This window comes from Protopterus annectens, chromosome 3.part1 (assembly GCF_019279795.1).
Source record: "Protopterus annectens isolate FY-2018-M chromosome 3.part1, PAN1.0, whole genome shotgun sequence".
NCBI classification, from domain to species: Eukaryota; Metazoa; Chordata; order Ceratodontiformes; family Protopteridae; genus Protopterus; species Protopterus annectens.
In genome coordinates, this window is record NC_056732.1 from 1,837,664,232 (window position 1) to 1,837,686,085 (window position 21,854).

General features: G+C 40.7%; 1 protein-coding gene across 1 annotated transcript in view; it reads right to left on the minus strand.

The window, feature by feature from the left end:
* The window catches only part of LOC122798924 (zinc finger protein 81-like), a 117,601-nt gene extending 96,584 nt beyond the window's left edge, over window positions 1-21,017 (minus strand). The window contains exon 1 of the mRNA XM_044068014.1: window positions 20,854-21,017. Coding sequence (XP_043923949.1) covers window positions 20,854-20,865 — 12 coding nt within the window. The 5' untranslated portion in view covers window positions 20,866-21,017. The remainder of the gene's footprint in view (window positions 1-20,853) is intronic.
* Between the last annotated feature and the right edge of the window lie 837 nt (window positions 21,018-21,854).

Below are 21,854 nucleotides of genomic sequence, written 5' to 3' on the forward strand. Positions count from 1 at the left end.
CTGGTGAGGGGCATACAAGTGCTGACCATGACTATCTCCTGGTGAGGGTGTATAAGTGCTGACCATCTCCCAGTGAGGGGTGTAAATGTGCTAACCATGACCATCTCCCAGTGAGTGGTGCCTAAGTGCTGACCATGACCATCTCCCGGTGAGTGGTGTATAAGTGCTGACCATGACCGTCTCCCAGTGAGGGGTGTATAAGTGCTGACCATGACTGTTTCCCAGTGAGTGGTGTCCAAGTGCTGACTATGGCCATCTCCCATTGAGGGGTGTATAAGTGCTGACCATGACCATCTCCTGGTGAGGGGTGTATAAGTGCTGACCATGACCATCTCCCGATGAGTGATGTATAAGTGCTGACCATGACCATCTCCTGGTGAGGGGTGTACAAGTGCTGACCATGACCATCTCCTGGTAAGGGGTGTACAAGTGCTGACCATGACCATCTCCTGGTAAGGGGTGTGTAAGTGCTGACCATGACCATCTCCCGGTGAGGGGTGTAAAAGTGCAGACCTTGACCGTCTCACAGTGAGTGGTGTCTAAGTGCTGACCATGACCGTCTCCTGGTGAGGGGTGTATAAGTGCTGACCATGACCATCTCCCAGTGAGGGTTGTATAAGTGCTGACCATGACTGTTACCCGGTGAGTGGTATCCAAGTGCTGACTATGGCCGTCTCCCGGTGAGTCGTGTATAAGTGCTGACCATGGCCATCTCCCGGTGAGGGATGTATAAGTGCTGACCATGACCATCTCCCGATGAGGGGTGTATAAGTACGGACTATGACCGTCTCCCGGTGAGTGGTGTCTAAGTGCTGACCATGACCATCACCCGGTGAGTTGTGTCTAAATGCAGACCATGACCATCTCCCTGTGGATGGTGTATAAGTGTGCCTTACAATGGAGTATCCTAGGGCTAGGATGTTGGGTTATGTGGAGGTTTGCCTTGTCGGCTTTTTAGATGATACAGAGAGAGTTATAGGTGTATGTTTTGTAGTGGGTGCTGCTTGAGTTGAGTGTTTGCGAGGATGTTGAGGGTACTTGTTGCTATAGTTCTGTCTTGGTGGCCTTTGAGATTTAAGTAGATTAGTTTTAAGACCCTTGGTATATGTAGGTCCATGTTCTTGGCCTGAGGTATTTGAGACTGGTTTACTGTGGTGCTTTCATCCTTGTTATTTGTAGTGTCTCTGTCTCCACTATGATTCTATAACTACAACTCTCGCACACTGTGGTACTTTAAGTAGAAGGTAGTTGTCAGTGAACATGAGACATTTGTTGCACTGTCTCAGGATGCCTATTTCCACCTAGCTGACTGCAGACACAGTTGACTCCAATTGTTTACTGCTCTAGGTTGGAGGGGAAGTAGTGCCCAAGCAATTATGAGCAGTTTAATAGGAGTGCATTCTGTCCAAGAAGAAGAAGAAATATACAAGTTCATACACAAAGTGGAACGAGCCACTTTAGAAAATCTGAGTGTATTAAATAGTAAGCAGTTTCCCGCAGTAGGTTATTCTGAGGAAGTTATGGCTCTAAGTGTGTGCATCTGTACAGTGCATGACTAAACAGTTCAGCAAGGAGCAGCTGCTTGCAACACAAGCAACTTATAACAGAGAAATACAAAAAAAAATCAAATGAGCCCACTGGTCACTAATAAAACAACATAATTCAGAGTCTTCAGAAATGTGGAAATGGCTTTTTTTCTTCCTCTCCTTTCTCAAGAATTTAAACCAAAACAATTCTGATTGAGATCACAATAAATACACATATACTAGAAAAGGGTACTATGAGTGTTAATGAAGTGAATCTGTAGGAAGGGTGTATGTACTAGAGCAAATTAAAATAAATATGGACAAAGGGTAAACCTTGTAGGTAGTGCACTCTGCTCTATGGAGGCAGGAAGGTAACAAGGGTAACCTGGGGGGGGGGCATTTCCAGTTAGATCTTCTAATTCCCAGCAGTATAAGCAGATCAGATGAGACTAGAAGGAGTTACCAGAGGACAATTTATAGTAGGGAAGTTTAACTTAAGAGCAATACTGGTTTGTCAGGTGCTGGGTGTTGCTCTGTATTATGCAATCACACAACAGACTTGCAGGGGGCTGATGGGTACCTCATGAGCACTGCCAGCTTTGCCTCCTACCAGATTGTGCCTGGAGTTGCCCCCACCCAAGCTATGGCTTTGGATGAAAAACCATTTGGATCAGAAAACATTGTCTTGTTGTATTCCTACACAGAGTGATTAATTATCCTCCATTTGTCCACTGTGCAACTCTGAGCAAGTAACTTAACCAGACAGTGCTGTGGGACAATTGCAGAACTGGACTATGGTCCTCAACGATCTTCTGGAACACTGCCTAGTATCTACCTATTAACATAATCAGTCCGGATGTTCACAAATGAATTTGCATTGAACATTATAAATGCTAAAACATAAAATACTATATGTGAAAATATATTTTTTCTTTTTCTGGAACATTGGATTTTATTTTACTTTCAATGGAATGACAAGTTAGTAAACATGTTGTGATGCCCCTGCACTGACACAGTAATCAAGGAGCCTCAATCCTCACCACTGTCAACGGTGGGGGATGTACACACTGGCAGGATGACAAGTACACACACACAGTAAAGTATAATTTCCCTTAAGAGCACACAGAGATAACAGTCAGTCTTTGGTTGGTTTTCCCTCTTTCTCCAGATCCCCAATAAGACTCCCCACTGGCACAGTTATAGAGTTGAGCTCTCAGCTGAGTGGCCAAGCTAAGACCTCCAGCCTCTCTGTCCAACCAGTGCTTTTGTCCCTGCCCAAGAAGTGGACACACACACACACACACACACACACACACACACACACACACACAGGAAATGCTGACACAGGTTTACTAGCTATGCCCCCTTCTGCCCAGACTATAAGGTAGTTTCTACTGCCATCAACCACTACTTATCAGCTACTGTAAGGCCCTTAGCAAAGGGTGTCCAAATAATGTTAATATTATCCAAATGGTAGTCTGACCAAGAGTAAGGCTATTTAGGAGTGGCCTGTACAGTGTCACCATATACATATGCAAGTACTCTAAGAGCTTAAATATGTCTCACAAATATCAGCCACAAAGATAGATTTAAATATATTTAATAATAAATAATAAAAGAACAAGACAATACCCAGTACACAAACACAGTTACTTCAGAGTTCAAAATCACAGGAAATATTTAAAACAACATTGCAGAACAGTCTCAAATAAATCAATAAAACATCTAAACTAATTTTTACTATATTCCTATCTGAATCTAAAAAGAGTTACTATGCTCTAAAAGCTTACTTACAAAGCAAGGCAAGTGCATATGTGATGATGATGAGTGGATGATCTTGCTCAGTCCAAGACAAAATACAAAATGTCCAGTCTCTCTCTCTCTCTGAGAGAGGTCTTAAATAAATATCAAATATTACTGCTGCGTTAGCTTGGATGACATCACGTTTTGTCACCTGACTTTAGTTCTCAAGCTAAACCCCTTTTGTCAGAAACTAACAGAATTTAACATCTCTGTGTGGAAAATACATTTCTCTCAGATGTTTGCTCAGAGCTGTGTAGCTGCTAGGAAGTCATAAAGCAATAAAGCACTTCTGCATTTCAAACCTAGTAACTACTTCTCTTCCAAGACAATACAAATATTTATAGCTCTAGACATTGTGTCTGCTGTTGAACTGAAACTGAGAGATAACATTTATAGCACAATCGTAAAACAATTTAATTTCAATTTATTTTCTTGAAGTTTTGCAAGTTAACTCTGTATGTTCTAGTTTCTACTGGTAAAAAATAAATACAGTCACATCATTACAATAGTTTCTATACATTTATGTTCTAAGCCAGCAGGACAAGCTTTGGTTACATTTTTTGAAGCTCAGTACTATACAAACCCTGTTCAATACAAACTTCTGTAACAGCAGTTTAATACACACATAACACGCAGTTCTAATACATAAAATTATTTACAAAATTCCAGATAGCTGGGCTGGCAGTGTGACACATGTATTCTAAATTACTCCTAACAGTGACGAGGTAAAACAAAAAGTAAGAGTTCTGGTATGTGTATGCCTGATACAAGGTAAGCTGTTTTAGAATTCAGATTCAAGTTTATTTATCACCAGTTACTAATGCAATAAATTAGAGAATAAAAGTAATAATTGGTAAAATAATTGGTTAACCAACAAACAACAAAAAGTTACAAAAATGTGCAATTTCAATAATGAAGGCCAAGGGCAAGACAAAAGAGATGTGACTTGAGGGACCATTTCAAACTAGCCAGTGCTGGAAACATCCTCAACTACCCTGGAAAGAGGTTGCAAAGGAAGTTGAGGTGGTGAGATTACCAATGGTCTATCAGATTAACAGCTTAAAATTAACCTATGGACCTCTTCTATTCTTCAAATGAAAACAAGAGGACCAGAGTTTGACTGTGAAGGGAAAAACAGTCATTAAAGATCACCACTCAGTTCTGCACCTCTGAAGAAAAACTATCATCACAACAGTGAAAGTGATGAATTCTAGACAGGGATATAAACAGCCATGGCAGCCATCTTTATAGTGTTGACCTTCAATTGATCCTTGGTCAGCCTCTATTTGTTGATGCTTTGCAAGTCTGCAGCTAGTTTGTTTAAAGCCAACTCCATTTCCTGTGGGAATGACTACAGCTGTATGTTGTAAAGATAACAATGACATTGTAAATTTCTCCTTCAAGTGACATCTCCTAAAGGAAGCATACACATGGCATACAGATGTGGACCCAAAACCGAGCCCTGCAACACTGTACAGGTTAGTTGGAAGAGGAGGAGGAATTAATCCCAATAGTACTATCCAATTAGATCAGGAAGAGAAACAGACAAATCAGTCCAATACAGCACCTGTGATACCACAGTCGTGGCTCAAACAATGGAACAGAATCCCACGGTCAACAATGTCAAATGTTAAAGAGATAAAATGACCAAGATCACCATGATCAAATAATAATGTTGGCCTCTCATCAGATAAAGGTCATTAAAAACCCTCATAACATGGTCTCTGTGTTATAACAGGACTAAAAACCAGATTGGAATGTGTCATAGATGTTACTGTTACTCAAATGTGAATCCAATTGCATATATTTACACACACACACACACACACACACACACACACACACACACACACACACACACACACACACACACAAAATATTCTCAAGAACCTTACTAATAAAGAGAAGATTTGAGCTGCGTCATTTAGCAATAACCCATGACTGAGTGTAAGTATGATTGAAAATGCAAACTGTGGGTAAATCCTGTGATATCCACACGCATTATTGTTACTATACAATGACATTATTTCAAAAAGAAATTGATTACCTTTTTTTAAATGTTACTGTATAAACAGACTTTAATATTCTTCAGCAGTTTCTTCCTGTATGAGATTGTGAAGCATGTAGTGTGTACCTGCAGATGCTTACACAGTACTTATTTCTCATACCTGTGTTAATTAAAAAAATAAGAATCAAGTGTCTAAGGACAAAATGCTGCACACTCAGTAAAGCGCTTTCATTGTTTTTATTCACAATAACATTTTTTTAAGAATGAAAGAGCTTCACATTAAAACTTTACAAAATGTCAGCAGTTTTCACCATAGTTTGTCAGTTGAGCATCTGAATGTTTAGTTTTAGATGTTCTTAGTGTATTTTTTTCCATTTAAATCTTCAGAGTTTGCCACCCCATAGTGCTTAGCTACCTGGAGTTTTATGTGGCAGCTAGCACTGGTACAAACTTAACTGCAGAAAAATAAAGACCAGCCTCCTTAACCTCAGGGATATTTAATACCTCCTTTAGTTTTCATCGAAAAATCTCTTTTTCTAAGTGAGGACACTGTGATTCAATCAAGAATCAGATCTAGCATTTCCAGGTAAGATGTAATCAGCCTGGTTTGGCATGAGTGGACAGCACACATTGAACAGTTCCTGAAAACTATAGCAACCAAGTGATCATAATCAAAAATATTAAACTCAAGCCATGATCAAGGACCATGGGGCAAACCTCATAGCGTATTTGAGTGAACAATCATCTGATTAAGACAAGTTTGGTAGTGAAACACACAGTAATTATCTAAACTTTTTAGCCAAAAAAAAAAATGTGAGTAACAAGGCAGGCTGGGCTGATAAGCCTGCCTGCCACTCAGAAAAGTACTGCTGGTCAATTTGCCATGAAAACAGATTGCCCTGGTCAAGTATAAAGACTTCTTTTGGGAAACCTTACCTTGACGAAATTAAAAAAATGCTCATCTAGAAGAAGTCTATCTACAACAAGCTGGTTCAACACTATCTGTTCCACAGCCTGTAACCTATCCTCCTCAGTGTACTGAACTCAGCATTGTACCATGGCTCACATAGCATGGGATAGTCAGTGCATACACTACTTGGGGTCAGAAGGTTGAGATAAGAAGCTACAGTCTTAGTTACAGATTGTAGTACGGCACACATAGCATGAGATAGTCAGTGCGTACACTACTTGGGGTCAGAAGGTTGAGATAACTAGCTACAGTCCTAGTTACAGATTGTAGTACAGCTCACATAGCATGAGATAGTCAGTGCGTACACTACTTGGGGTCAGAAGGTTGCGATAAGTGGCTACAGTCCTAGTTACAGATTGTAGTACAGCTCACATAGCATGAGATAGTCAGTGCGTACACTACTTGGGGTCAGAAGGTTGCGATAAGTGGCTACAGTCCTAGTTACAGATTGTAGTACAGCTCACATAGCATGAGATAGTCAGTGCGTACACTACTTGGGGTCAGAAGATTGAGATAAGTAGCTACAGTCCTAGTTACAGATTGTAGTACGGCTCACATAGCATGAGATAGTCAGTGCGTACACTACTTGGGGTCAGAAGGTTGCGATAAGTAGCTATGGCCCTAGTTACAGATTGTAGTATGGTTCACATGGCATGAGATAGTCAGTGTGTACGCTACTTGGGGTCAGAAGGTTGAGATAAGTAGCTACAGTCCTAGTTACAGATTGTAGTACAGCACACATAGCATGAGACAGTCAGTGCGTACACTACTTGGGGTTAGAAGGTTGAGATAAGTGGCTACAGTCCTAGTTACAGATTGTAGTACGGCTCACATGGCATGAGATAGTCAGTGCGTACACTACTTGGGGTCAGAAGGTTGAGATAAGTAGCTACAGTCCTAGTTACAGATTGTAGTACAGCACACGTAGCATGAGATAGTCAGTGCGCACACTACTTGGGGTCAGAAGGTTGAGATAAGTAGCTACAGTCCTAGTTACAGATTGTAGTATGGCACACATAGCATGAGATAGTCAGTGCATACACTACTTGGGGTGAGAAGGTTGAGATAAGTAGCTACAGTCCTAGTTACAGATAGTAGTACGGCTCACATCGCATGAGATAGTCAGTGCGTACACTACTTGGGGTCAGAAGGTTGAGATAAGTAGCTACAGTCCTAGTTACAGATTGTAGTACAGCTCACATAGCATGAGATAGTCAGTGCGTACACTACTAGAGGTCAGAAGGTTGAGATAAGTAGCTACAGTCCTAGTTACAGATTGTAGTATGGCTCACATAGCATGAGATAGTCAGTTCATACACTACTTGGGGTCAGAAGGTTGCGATAAGTAGCTACAGTCCTAGTTACAGATTGTAGTATGGCTCACATAGCATGAGATAGTCAGTTCATACACTACTTGGGGTTAGAAGGTTGAGATAAGTAGCTACAGTCCTAGTTACAGATGGTAGTATGGCACACATAGCATGAGATAGTCAGTGCGTACACTACTTGGGGTGAGAAGGTTGAGATAAGTAGCTACAGTCCTAGTTACAGATTGTAGTACAGCACACGTAGCATGAGATAGTCAGTGAGTACACTACTTGGGGTCAGAAGGTTGCGATAAGTAGCTATGGCCCTAGTTACAGATTGTAGTACGGCTCACATGGCATGAGATAGTCAGTGTGTACACTACTTGGGGTCAGAAGGTTGAGATAAGTAGCTATGGCCCTAGTTACAGATTGTAGTACGGCTCACATGGCATGAGATAGTCAGTGCGTACACTACTTGGGGTCAGAAGGTTGAGATAAGTAGCTACAGTCCTAGTTACAGACTGTAGTATGGCACACATAGCATGAGATAGTCAGTGCATACACTACTTGGGGTGAGAAGGTTGAGATAAGTGGCTACAGTCCTAGTTACAGATTGTAGTACGGCTCACATAGCATGAGATAGTCAGTGCGTACACTACTTGGGGTCAGAAGGTTGCGATAAGTAGCTATGGCCCTAGTTACAGATTGTAGTACGGCTCACATGGCATGAGATAGTCAGTGTGTACACTACTTGGGGTCAGAAGGTTGAGATAAGTAGCTACAGTCCTAGTTACAGACTATAGTATGGCACACATAGCATGAGATAGTCAGTGCATACACTACTTGGGGTGAGAAGGTTGAGATAAGTAGCTACAGTCCTAGTTACAGATTGTAGTACGGCTCACATAGCATGAGATAGTCAGTGCGGGCACTACTTGGGGTGAGAAGGTTGAGATAACTAGCTACAGTCCTAGTTACAGATTGTAGTACGGCTCACATAGCATGAGATAGTCAGTGTGGGCACTACTTGGAGTCAGAAGGTTGAGATAAGTAGCTACAGTCTTAGTTACAGATTGTAGTTCGGCATACATAGCATGAGATAGTCAGTGCGTACACTACTTGGGGTCAGAAGGTTGCGATAACTAGCTACAGTCCTAGTTACAGATTGTAGTACGGCTCACATAGCATGAGATATTCAGTGCATACACTACTTGGGGTTAGAAGGTTGAGATAAGTAGCTACAGTCCTAGTTACAGATGGTAGTATGGCACACATAGCATGAGATAGTCAGTGCGTACACTACTTGGGGTCAGAAGATTGAGATAAGTAGCTACAGTCCTAGTTACAGATTGTAGTATGGCTCACATAGCATGAGATAGTCAGTGTGTACGCTACTTGGGGTCAGAAGGTTGAGTTAAGTAGCTACAGTCCTAGTTACAGATTGTAGTACAGCACACATAGCATGAGACAGTCAGTGCGTACACTACTTGGGGTCAGAAGGTTGAGATAAGTAGCTACAGTTCTAGTTACAGATTGTAGTATGGCTCACATAGCATGAGATGGTCAGTGCGTACACTACTTGGGGTGAGAAGGTTGAGATAAGTAGCTACAGTCCTAGTTACAGATTGTAGTACGGCTCACATAGCATGAGATAGTCAGTGCATACACTACTTGGGGTCAGAAGGTTGAGATAAGTAGCTACAGTCCTAGTTACAGATTGTAGTACAGCTCACATAGCATGAGATAGTCAGTGCGTACACCACTAGAGGTCAGAAGGTTGAGATAAGTAGCTACAGTCCTAGTTACAGATTGTAGTACAGCACACATAGCATGAGATAGTCAGTGCGTACACCACTAGAGGTCAGAAGGTTGAGATAAGTAGCTACAGTCCTAGTTACAGATTGTAGTACGGCTCACATAGCATGAGATAGTCAGTGTGGGCACTACTTGGGGTCAGAAGGTTGAGATAAGTAGCTACAGTCTTAGTTACAGATTGTAGTTCGGCATACATAGCATGAGATAGTCAGTGCGTACACTACTTGGGGTCAGAAGGTTGCGATAACTAGCTACAGTCCTAGTTACAGATTGTAGTACGGCTCACATAGCATGAGATATTCAGTGCATACACTACTTGGGGTTAGAAGGTTGAGATAAGTAGCTACAGTCCTAGTTACAGATGGTAGTATGGCGCACATAGCATGAGATAGTCAGTGCGTACACTACTTGGGGTCAGAAGGTTGAGATAAGTAGCTACAGTCCTAGTTACAGATTGTAGTACAGCACACGTAGCATGAGATAGTCAGTGCGCACACTACTTGGGGTCAGAAGGTTGCGATAAGTAGCTATGGCCCTAGTTACAGATTGTAGTACGGCTTACATAGCATGAGATAGTCAGTGCGTACACTACTTGGGGTGAGAAGGTTGAGATAAGTAGCTACAGTCCTAGTTACAGATTGTAGTACGGCTCACATGGCATGAGATAGTCAGTGCGTACACTACTTGGGGTCAGAAGGTTGAGATAAGTAGCTACAGTCCTAGTTACAGACTGTAGTGTGGCACACATAGCATGAGATAGTCAGTGCATACACTACTTGGGGTCAGAAGATTGAGATAAGTACCTACAGTCCTAGTTACAGATTGTAGTATGGCCCACATGGCATGAGATAGTCAGTGCGTACACTACTTGGGGTCAGAAGGTTGAGATAAGTAGCTATGGCCCTAGTTACAGATTGTACCATGGCTCACATAACATCATATAGCCAATGTATACACTACTTGGGGTCAGAAGGTTGAGATAAGTAGCTATGGCCCTAGTTACAGATTGTACCATGGCTCACATAACATCATATAGCCAATGTATACACTACTTGGGGTCAGAAGGTTGAGATAAGTAGCTATGGAGTAATGATTTGAGTGAGTCCTGAAACACAGAGACTGAATAGCCAAAACAATGGACTTATATATATTAAGTCTGAGATGCCATTTCTCAGAGTATTCCCTTTTCATGGAAGTATGACAATCTTGGAGTTGGTGTATATAAGTTGGGTAGATGCATGCAAAGTCTTACAAATGAGAAATTAAAAAAGCATGGTCAGCCACAAACAAATTATGATCAAAGAAGGTAACATTGTGTTTAACTGCAACGCAATGATTAATAATCTGGACCATGTCCTTACTACACCTAATGCTGAAGACATCACTGTGATATGTCTCGTAAGGCTAGAACTGAAAACATCTCCAACAGACATAGACATCTATTGGGACATAAAAATACGTGCATATAGAGATAAAAAATATGTGAAAGTCAAGATCTCAAGACATGAAGGTAGAGATAGCCTGGCTCCATGGCTGAGGCCCATGAAGGCCTGTCTGTGATTCATGCGACTGAGGCTTGACTAGAGGATCCAGGTAAAAATGAGAGGAGTCAAAAGGCATGACCTGTTTACCTCTTGGGGAGGTACAAGAGGGTTATGGGTTCTTTAGGAGAACACTGGGATGGTATGTTTTCTCCAGTGGAGAGTGGGGGAACCAACTCCTGTACCTTAAGAATAGTGGGTAGGGCTGCTTGCTGGCAATGTCCATTGTGGAAGTAAGAGAACTTCCAGTGTGGTCAGCTCATTAAACCACCCCCTTCATTTGCTTAGACATACTCACAGGGATGTAAGGCTGAAATAGAAAAAGAACAGACCACCCCTGCTAACTCCATAAATGACTCTCTCCCTTGGTGGTGAGGAAAATAAATGGGGGGTTGATCAGCAGAAAGCACTAAAAATGATAGAAATGGATATTCTGGCCAGCATATCTGTAGATAAAAAATATAGGTAAATATGAGTGTCTCATCAAACAATGAATATTCACAATGCACAACAACAAAAGAACAATCATTTAAGATCAAATGGAAAATTATCAAAAAACAAAAATTAAAACTCATGCTTTTGTATGGGTCCAACTTCGATATCACACAACAGCAGAGCATGGGCAAGTTCCCTTACTGCCCTGCCCATGATTCCATACAAAAGGCTGTAAGCAAATCTCCATTGAAAATAAAGTACACTCATACGAGTGCTCACTGTATTCAGAGCAGCAGAAACATTTACATCCCTTGATTTTGTATATGGTGGATTACATCTGAATTTGTGTGTGTTGTGCAGGTGCCTTACAATACAAAATGGCAGACTGACATCTGTTGAAGCCACTGCAAAACCAAAACCAAGTGCGCTTATATACATACATATATGTATGTATGTATATGCACACACATTAATCAAATTCTGGCTTGTTATATTGTTAAATTACTTATACCTTATTAATGACATTCTTTAAGGCACTGTAATATACTGGTCAATATTGATAATTCATAGCACTTAATTCTGTTCTTAGGTCTAGGTTCATAAGTAACTACTACGCATGCAGTCTGGGAGACCGTTGAGAGCCTAGCCCAATTTCCCAATTAGCCTAAAGTACTGCCTAGTTAAGTTACTTGCTAACAGTAGGTAAAAGGAATCTGAGGGAATCAAACCCTGGACCACAGGAAGTAGGTCGTTAACAGCACACAGCCTTAATCTTCTGACTTAATTGCCAGACAAAACCAGGACATGGAGGCCTTGTACGGAGAAACTGCACATCCTCCTTAAGTCTACTTGGGTTTTTCTTGAGTGTTCTGGTTTCTTTCATCATCCCAAGAATGTGTTGTATATGAATTAGTGATCCTACAATTGCCCGTACTGGTTTGCTATATGATATGTGTGTGTGTCTTAGGATAGGGTCATATCCTATAAAGAGATTTCTTCCTCTGCCTTGCACTCAGTGACCACTGGGATAAAGTCCTGACACCATGGAAACCCGAACTGAAATACATGTATAATCAGAGAATGAATGAGTGAATTTATGGTTTGTTTCCTAATGATGTTGGGCTCATTTCTAATCAAACCTTTCCATACAGATGAAGGCTGGTGTTCGTCATATTTTCTCTTCTTCCCTAGTTTACAAAAAAATTACCAAAAGTAGTTTTTTTATTTAAATTACAAAAATGCAATCATTTTGGAATGTGAAGTTTTCAGTATTTTTTCTTTTATTTTATTACTTAATGCATTACATAATTGCTGAAAATGCAGCTGTCCACGTGGTTCTTAAGAAAAAATAAATAAAACTATATTGGTGTGCTTTCCAGAACCCCAGCTATACTCTGCAAAGTTCTTGTAGGCTGGAGTGCTTTTTGTCTCTCTGGTGCTCCCCCAGAAGCAGCTGGGCTGCTTAAGTACCATGGTGTCCTGCTTAGTCCCTCGGTCAGTTTTAATACTCACTTGGTAATTCCTCAACTAGAAGACAACCACAAGCTGCTAAGCAGTATCTCTTCTGGGAACAGTGGTCTCTTGCAGGACCTGCTAAACCAAATCAGTAGGTTTGTGCTCCATTCCCCAGGACTGGACATCACTGTATTACATATATGAGCACCAAATGTCTTCCTATAAGGGAATGACCAGCCATGGCATTCATTCCCCTGATCCACAAACTCATTTTTAATGCCCACTGCCCCTGCTCGCTTCTTTGGTCACCCCAAACTGCATGCAATAAAACATTTAGGATCTGCCTTTGTCCATTACTACTACGTGGGGGGATCCTGAATTACGTTTTTATTATCTATCCATAGAGCTGCACAGCACTTCAATATGGACAGGAATGAGCTTTGTTTTATGTGGAGGGGAAGTCTGTTCCACAGCAGTGGTATTCTCTGTGAAATATACCTGTCCCTCCAAACTGTTCTATCGATGTTGCAGAAGAGGTTTAGATCCTAGACTAAATATTTCTAATGCCACGTGACTTGCTGATGTGTAGTAGATCCATCAGTAATGGGTCAGTGGATGCCTTGTATGCCATACACTGGTCACCTGTCAGCAGTCTGTAGGATACTGAGTATAGTGACAGGGCTTTAAGCTGGTCCACGTAGGACATGCCATTTAGGCCCTGTATCCTTTTAGTAAGGTATCTCTATAGGTGCTCCAGTTGTTGCATGTGTCTGGACAGGTACATGACAAAGGGGGCATTGTACTCAATGACTGTACCAATGAGGGCTGAGTAAGGGGGTGCTATTGACATCCCCAGTTCTAGACACAATCCCTTTGTTTATAAGCTGTGTAATATAGCAAGACTTTCTTATGGTGATGAGCACATGTTGGTCAAAAGTTAGGTCACTGTCCACATAACTTCCCAAATCCTAAATAGATGGGTGAACTCTCAGGGTCATATTGTCAGTGCTGTACTTTTATGGGGTAGATGACTTCCCAAAGGATACAGTACTGCATTTTTTGGTATTTAGTTTCAGTCCATGATTTGGAACCAGTTATTTGTTTGGGACAAACCCTCCTGCAGGATGGCTAAGTTATTTGGGGATTCAATGACTGCACCTAGCTTACAGTCATCTGCAAACTTAAGTCACCCAGAGACCTTTGGTATTGGATTTTACTTCAGAGAAGTAGATACCAAACAGGAGAGGTACCTGCACTGATTCCTGGCAGACACCACTGGTGACTGGTCTCTTTGTGGAGGTAGCTTCCCCTATTTTGATCACCTGCATCATATCTGTCAGCCAGTTGCCAACCCAACGAGTGAAGTAGAGGTTTACTTCCAGTTTATTTATCTTTTCTATTATACCTGACTGGGGAATTGTGTCATAAGCTTTGGCCAAGTTGAGGTGTGCAGCTAGTACCACTTTACTTTTATTTGTTGCTTTGGTGGCCTTTTTAAAAAAGTCCACCAGGGTGAGTAAGCATGACCTTCCCTTGACAAATCTAGACTGAGATGGGTGCTTTGTGTCCTTACTGATTAGTTCCATGATAAGTCTTTCTGTGGTTTTGGATATCTGGCTGGTCAGACTTATCTGTCCAAGACCAAAGATGTCACATTTGCCTTCCATTCTTCCCTCATCAGGCCAATCATAAAACACAGGGTATCATTCAGAATGCATCCCTCCAAATACCTTGCCTAATTTGAAAGAACACATTTTCTGACATATACACATAAATAAAAGAAAACTTTCCTTAGCTACACTGACAGACTAAAAACCCTCTCACTTTTTTGTGCCTGCACTGGCTCCAATTCTGTGATGTCTGTCTTGACTTCCAGGCTGTGAAAGGTCATGTCTAACCAGACCTCCTCCACCTCAGAAATACTGGTAATACTAAAAACGGTCACTCTTCTAACAATGTCAACCTTTATCACAGCATAAACAAGACCTCGTTGAGTGATTGAACTCTAAGTCTCCACCACATATAGAAAAAGCTCTCCTTTTGTGTCACATGGTGTAACACATTGACCTACTTCAATTTATATCTTGGTGGTTGGATGGGTACCCAAAGATTTACTTCAGGATTTAGTATTCTGGTCCTCATTAAGCAGGGTGGCATATCCTTATCCAGTTAATTGCCAAAGGCATAATTTTCCAAGTCCAAAGATGTCATACTCCCTCTCTATTCTTCCATAAGCAAACTAGTCAATACAACACTCTGTTTAGAAAACACTTTTTAAAAATATCTTGCCCGACTATAAAGACCACGTTGTTTTCTAATTGAAAAAGTGAAATAACTTAGGTCCCTTAGCTCCCCAGACAGACAGACTACAGCCATGTGCTGACATCTGCCTTGCCTTCCAGGCTATGAAAGATCATGACTACACAAGACCTTCTCCACCTCAGAAATGCTGGTAACACTAAAAATACTTGTTGCAATCACCTAAACATTCATCACAACATAAACAAGACCTCTGGGAGAGACAGGTTCCTCACCAAAAAAAAAAAAAAATTCTCCTAAATGTGCAACAAGCCAAACCCCCTCCCCGACACACACACACACACACACACACACACACACACACACACACACACACACACACACACACACACAAACACACACACATACACACACACACACATTTATCTAACAATGTGACACAGCGGCCTCATTCAAATCCTGCCTTAACAACTGGATGGGCACCCGAAATATATTCCTAGGGTAAGAAGTATGGCCTTCATCACGCAGTATGATAAATCTACCCACCAGCCTACCTCTCTGAGTCACATGGTTAAGTTCTATATGGTTGCCCAGTCTGCCTATCAAGTAACAGCCTATGAATCTACGACATATAAGCTTTCAGTTAGCCCTCCTTGTGAGGCTTGGAGTTTGTAATCAATTTATGCTGTGACATTCCGACACAGATTATCTCTTGGACTCTCCCTATGTAACCAAACATACAGGTCAAGTAACTGCAGGGTTCATTCCAGAGTATTGTATTATGCAGAGCCTCTACATGGGCAAGATTCATTCCCTGGTGTCTCCATTATGTAACAGCACCAGTTGTGACAGGTAGCTCTTTAAGTCCTCTGAGGACTTTCCTTACATAACAGTACCATATGGGGCAGGTAAATGCATCGTTCATTATGGATTCCCTCCCTATGTAACAGCACAGTGTATGACAGGTAACTGCTTGGTTTATCCTTAGGGACCTCCCTTATGTAAATGCACTATGTGGGTCAGTAACTGGCTGATTCATCCCAGGGAGTCTTCTGTATGTAATAGCATTATGTGAGAGATAAATGAATGGTACATTTCTAGGCCTGCTTGGTTTGTCCTTAGGGACCTCCCTTATGTAAGTGCACTATGTGGGCCAGTAACTGGATGATTCATCCCAGGGGTCTTCTGTATGTAATAGCATTATGTGAGAGAGATAAATGAATGGTTCATTTCTAGGCCTGTATGGTTCATCCCTAGACCTTCTTTACATAACAGTCACATGGGGTGGGTAAAATAACCTTGGGGCTTCCCTTATGTAATAGCATCATGTGGCACGGGTATGTACAATTCAGTTAACTATGGTTCTCCTTTATGTAACAAAACTATTTGTAAGACATAACTGCATAATTCACCCCTGTAGCTTTCCTTCATGCCTTATGTGGTTGAGGTAGCTGCTTGGTCTACCCCTTGGGCATTCTCTTACACATGCATATTAGTAGCAGTGCCATATGGCACATGTAAATGTATAGATTCCCTAAGGCCTTGCCTTAAATAACACCATTATGTGGAACAGGTAACTGCATGGTTCACCTGTCGACCTTCCCTTAGGTAACAGCACAGTGTACAAAATGTGAGTCTGATTCTAACTTTGGGCCTTCCTTTATGTAGCAGAAGCATGTGGGGTCCATAACTGCATTATTCAACCCCAACAGCCTTCCTTTGTATAAGTGCCATGTGGGAATGAGAATGATTTGTCCTGCAGTCCCATTTATGTAGATCCACTATATGGGACAGATAACTGTATGGTCTTATGCCCCCTGGACCATATATCTCATTATGGGGCAGATAACAATCTTGCAGTTGCTGGCCCATATAGTGAAAGCTAATAAAAGGTCTGCTACTGGATACACTAACATGTTCATCAAAACTTTTCAGAGACCGTGGGGTATTAACCATCCTGCTCTTTTACCTTGCCCACATTATATGACTTTAGTAGACATAGAATTATGCCACTTTCAATTCTTCCGTGTTTTCTACACAGAAATCCATTTCTGAACTCCATCAGGAAAATCAAATCATATCTGTGCAATGGAAAGATACCTAGCTATGCGACTCTTTCATCCCCAGTGTTATGATCCACTGCTCATCCTGAACGTGTTCAGAAATGAAAGAACTTACTGCCATTTGGAATTCAATAATATGGAAGCAACTGTGCACACTACAACGTATCAGTGCTAGGTCAATGTTAAACAATTTGTTCCAGTTCTAGAAGCTGCTATTTAACAGGCTTACCTTCGGGTGCCCAAGATGAGCTGCTGAATTTGCAGTTCCTTGTGCATGTTTTCTCATAGTATTGCTTCATTGTTTATTTGTTTATTAATATTTTGCCCAACCTATGTTATACTCAAATACATGTGATGTGCAGTCAAGCAGGCTGCTCCTTCCATGTATTAATTCACGTTAAGAGCAGTTAAGTTTTGACTTATCATATGTGGATCCATTTTAATATTATCTGCTTTTTATTTATAATTCTTTTTCTATCTTTCTGCACTACATATCCCAGTAACCAGAGTACAAATACGGGTGTAAGGCAAACTGTTGTTGCCAATACAATAAGCCTATAGGAACGACAGGGCAAAGGAACTTTACTAGGCAAGTGGATACAGGGTTAGAAAGATGTCTAGCCAAATATACTTTTAAATGGACAGATTTAAGACTTATCATACTGTAATGTTTGCATTCATTTTTGTCTCATATTTTGATCTGTTCCCCTGCGGTGGTGGTGCTGCGGTAGCGTTGTCGCCTCACAGTTAGACGTTGCCCGTTCGATTCTCAGTTAGAGCGTCTTCTGTGTGGCGACATGCGTGAACGGGCATTCCTTTGTTGAAGGTTGCGCGTTAGGCCCGGCAAACCAGCACACAAAACTCTACTGCCAATCATTAGCGGATCAGAGTTCTGCTGTGGCGACCCCTAACCGGGAAAAGCCGAAAGACACAAACAAACAATTTTGATCTGTTCCTCATAAAACTTGAGGTCATTAAATGATGACAATCATTTCAGTTTCATACTTCAGTTCCTTATGAATATGCATTCTAACACAAAATCTGTTATTCTAGCAACTTTATAAGTTTATGAAAGTTATAATTCAATTAAGTCTCTGATTTTGGGCCATCATTCCCCCATTACTGTTGGATTTGCTACAACAAAGATGCCAGAGTTGCTTGCAAAAGATCACCAGACTCACCACTCTTTAGCACTAAAAACACTTCAATGGCCCGAACTTCCTCACTCTCTATCTTATACCCAGCTCATCTTAACCCACAAAATTGTCTGTACCCCATTTGCCTGCCCAGCAATTATTCCCAAACTGCAATACTATCTACTAAACCATCCCCTTCACTCAAAATGATAAGTAACTGCTTACCATCTAATAACCACAAAGGGTTGCTGGGGTCAGTTTCTATTCCAATAATATAGGAATTTTATTCTAATTTCTAACTACATCAATAAGGTCTATCTCACACCTTCATCTTTTCAAACCATTACTAAAAGACTTCTTCTCTGCTCCTCATTGGGTACTTAACTTCTCCTAACATCCTTCATTGTCTTCTTATACCGCTCTTTAAAGCATTAAATCACTTAACCTTCTTAACCCTTTCTATTATCTCACCTTATTGTAGTACTTAAACTGCTATACCTACTTTTAATTTAGTACAACACAATTTCCATTCCATCGCTACTTCTGCATTAACAGTTAGACTTGCATAGCCTCCTAATACATCACTCCAATGTATTTCTGTAATTACTCCTGCTTATCTTATACACCACCCTTCTATCTGTAAATTCCCAATATAATGCTGTATATTAATGGTTGTGAATATCAATGCTATTTTTAATATACTGACTGCTACACTATGTATTCTCTGAAACTGCATAATAAAATGTGTTACTGTAAATGTTGATTGCATTAAATTTGTTACCTTGGAGCTTTTCTCCCCAGTACTGTGCTGAAAACGGGCACTTGTGTCCAGCTGGACTTTTTTGGTAAACAAATGTCAATAAATAAAAAATAAATTTGTCCAAAATTCTTACACTAATAGGTTGGTGGGGAGTATGAAAGGAACCACCACTGTCAATGTATTTTGACAAATATGTCACTATTTGTTTTCTGGATCGATGTAAAGAAAGTTAGTGTACGCTTATAATTTCCATGCCCACATTTCCGTATTTTTGGATACCTCTTTCATATAATATCACATAAACAATAAACAATTTAGAGGACTGCACATGGTAATGAGGAGCCTAAGAAATCAGAAATATAAGTAGTGCCATTTCTGCACTACAAACAACACATTCATAAAGCTCTAAGTCCTCTTCCAATTTCATGGCATACAGGGATGGAGGCCTGACTATGACCCACATAACCTGAGCTTGACTGACCAGCAGTGTGGACGCTGAGGAAGCCCAGCAGACAGGAAGAAGAGCAGCAGGAGTTCTCAATCATACCCAGGGAGGATGGTTGGGTGTTTTTGCTCTTGACCAGGTGGTTCCCAGTGGAGTCCAGTGAGAATTTCCTGGTCACCAGCAGCCTACTGTTTCACCAGTGGCTGCAGGGGCATGAGTGGGTGTGCTGTTGCAAACAGTGCCACACACGACATCAAACACACAGTCTGCCCCAGTTAGGACTTCTCCTCCTCTTATTTACCTAAAATCCAAATCTTCAAGGTATGTATATGATGCCCACTGTTCAAACATACCTGTCAACTTCTTTATTCATGAATTCTGGACAAGGTCAAAAATAATGGGGGTGCAAAGGCACAAATAATTTAGGGGCATAGCATTGCTCTAATTCACTTTACAAAAGTTAATAAAACAACAGATTTTGCATCAATATGCATTTTCAGGAAAATAAAACATATAAAACTCTGTTGTTATTGCTTGACTGTAAATTCCAGTGATTTACCAGAAAATAAAAGGTTTTACAAGTTACTGAGGAAAAAAATGAGGCAAAATCAAGGATGTTCTGCAAAGTCAGAGACTTTTGAGGGGTATGTCTCCAGCTCTCACTCTGATGAATGCGGGGGTGGTGACCTTGTCATATGCAAGACTGGTAAGGCAGTACTTTTCTAAGACAGGGACGGGTCACCTGTCAATAAGCTTGCAGCAGGATCCTGGCACCCCTACAGGAAGGAGACAAACGGGTTTATAAGGTTAGAGTAAATTTCAAAGGTGGTGGGTAGGGAGGCCAAAGAATAAAGAAAAACAATACTTGCAACTGTTTAATTTGCCAGATTCAGACTACTACTGTTACAAAGACAACATATTTTTGTTTTGGTTTTATTTCTGTTAAAAAAAACAATCAATTACTAAGATAAAACTATTTCCCAATGCTGTGCTCCCTTGAATAATGCATCCTTCATCTTAAATTTCATGATTCCCGTTTTTTAACTAGCAACATAACACACAGCTCAGACAACACAAAAATCCAAATCCTGTTCACTGTACATGAGTTGATGAAAATATATTTATTTCACACCAACCAGTTCTCTTTGCACCTCCCTTTAGCTCTGAACTACCATGCAACTTTACAATCCCTTGTTTCTGTCTCCTTTCTATATCATAAAGTACATCCTTATAACAAAAAAGCTCTACCGCCTTTTAGATTTTACGATTAGAGGAACAAAGAACATCTGCCACAAAAAGCAGATCTTCATATCAGCTAAAAAGCTCTTACCTCCAGTTTCATGGTCTCCAGTTAGTCTTTCACAAGCCACACTATTCAAGAAACTCAAGCTACTGATGTCTGATGGCATCTATGGGTAAGATCCAAATTAACGATAAATTAACATAAAAATCCAAGTACTATCCTGGACAGACAATAATCTTGCTCCAGCTATCACTTCCTGTTCAACACTGTTTAATGAGCTAATTAATATTCATGACATAAAGGAATACATAAGGAGCAGGAGGAAGGGCTTGTCTAAATATTACATAAGATGGGCAGGCACACTCTGCTTTTACTCCACACTGCTGGGAAGAAATGCTGTATGAATCGGTGCTGCTTGGTGTTTGTATCAAAACAGGTTTCATACATGTGCATTTTCTGTCTCCTACAATGTATTACATATTATATATTTACAGGCTGTCTGTATAAATAGCATTTTTTTTTGTAACAGTTCTTTTTTTTGAGTATCATACCTAATAAGATGCAATCTGATTGTGTATGATAGGTTATAATGTACACCATAGTTCTCAACCTTCCATCCCCAAAATGAGGAACACCAGCTCTCATAATGTGGAACAAATGGGCAAAATGTGGAACACATACCAACTGCTTTTCTAATAATGTCAACTAGGAAAGTCATAGGATGGTTAAATATGCTGGTTTTACTTATAAAAAAGATCTTTTAATGAAGTAATGTGATTTATGTTTATTTACCATCGATATCAGTTAAACAAAATCCTAAAACAGAATGTGTGTCAGACCCTTTCAATGTGGAACTTCGAGGAACATGAACTTGTTAAGATTCCCAAATTAGGTACGTTCCTCATAATGAGGTACACTTGAGAGGTATGATGTACACAAAGCTTAAAATGCATGAGTAGGATGATCTGGTGTCTGTGTGTAACTGAAATGCAGTTCTGCTGCTGTCAGTATGAGACAAGGTCTGTCTGGCATACCTGCATAACAGCAGTAACCCTATAATCAGTCACAGACAGGGTCTTCTGTCTGAG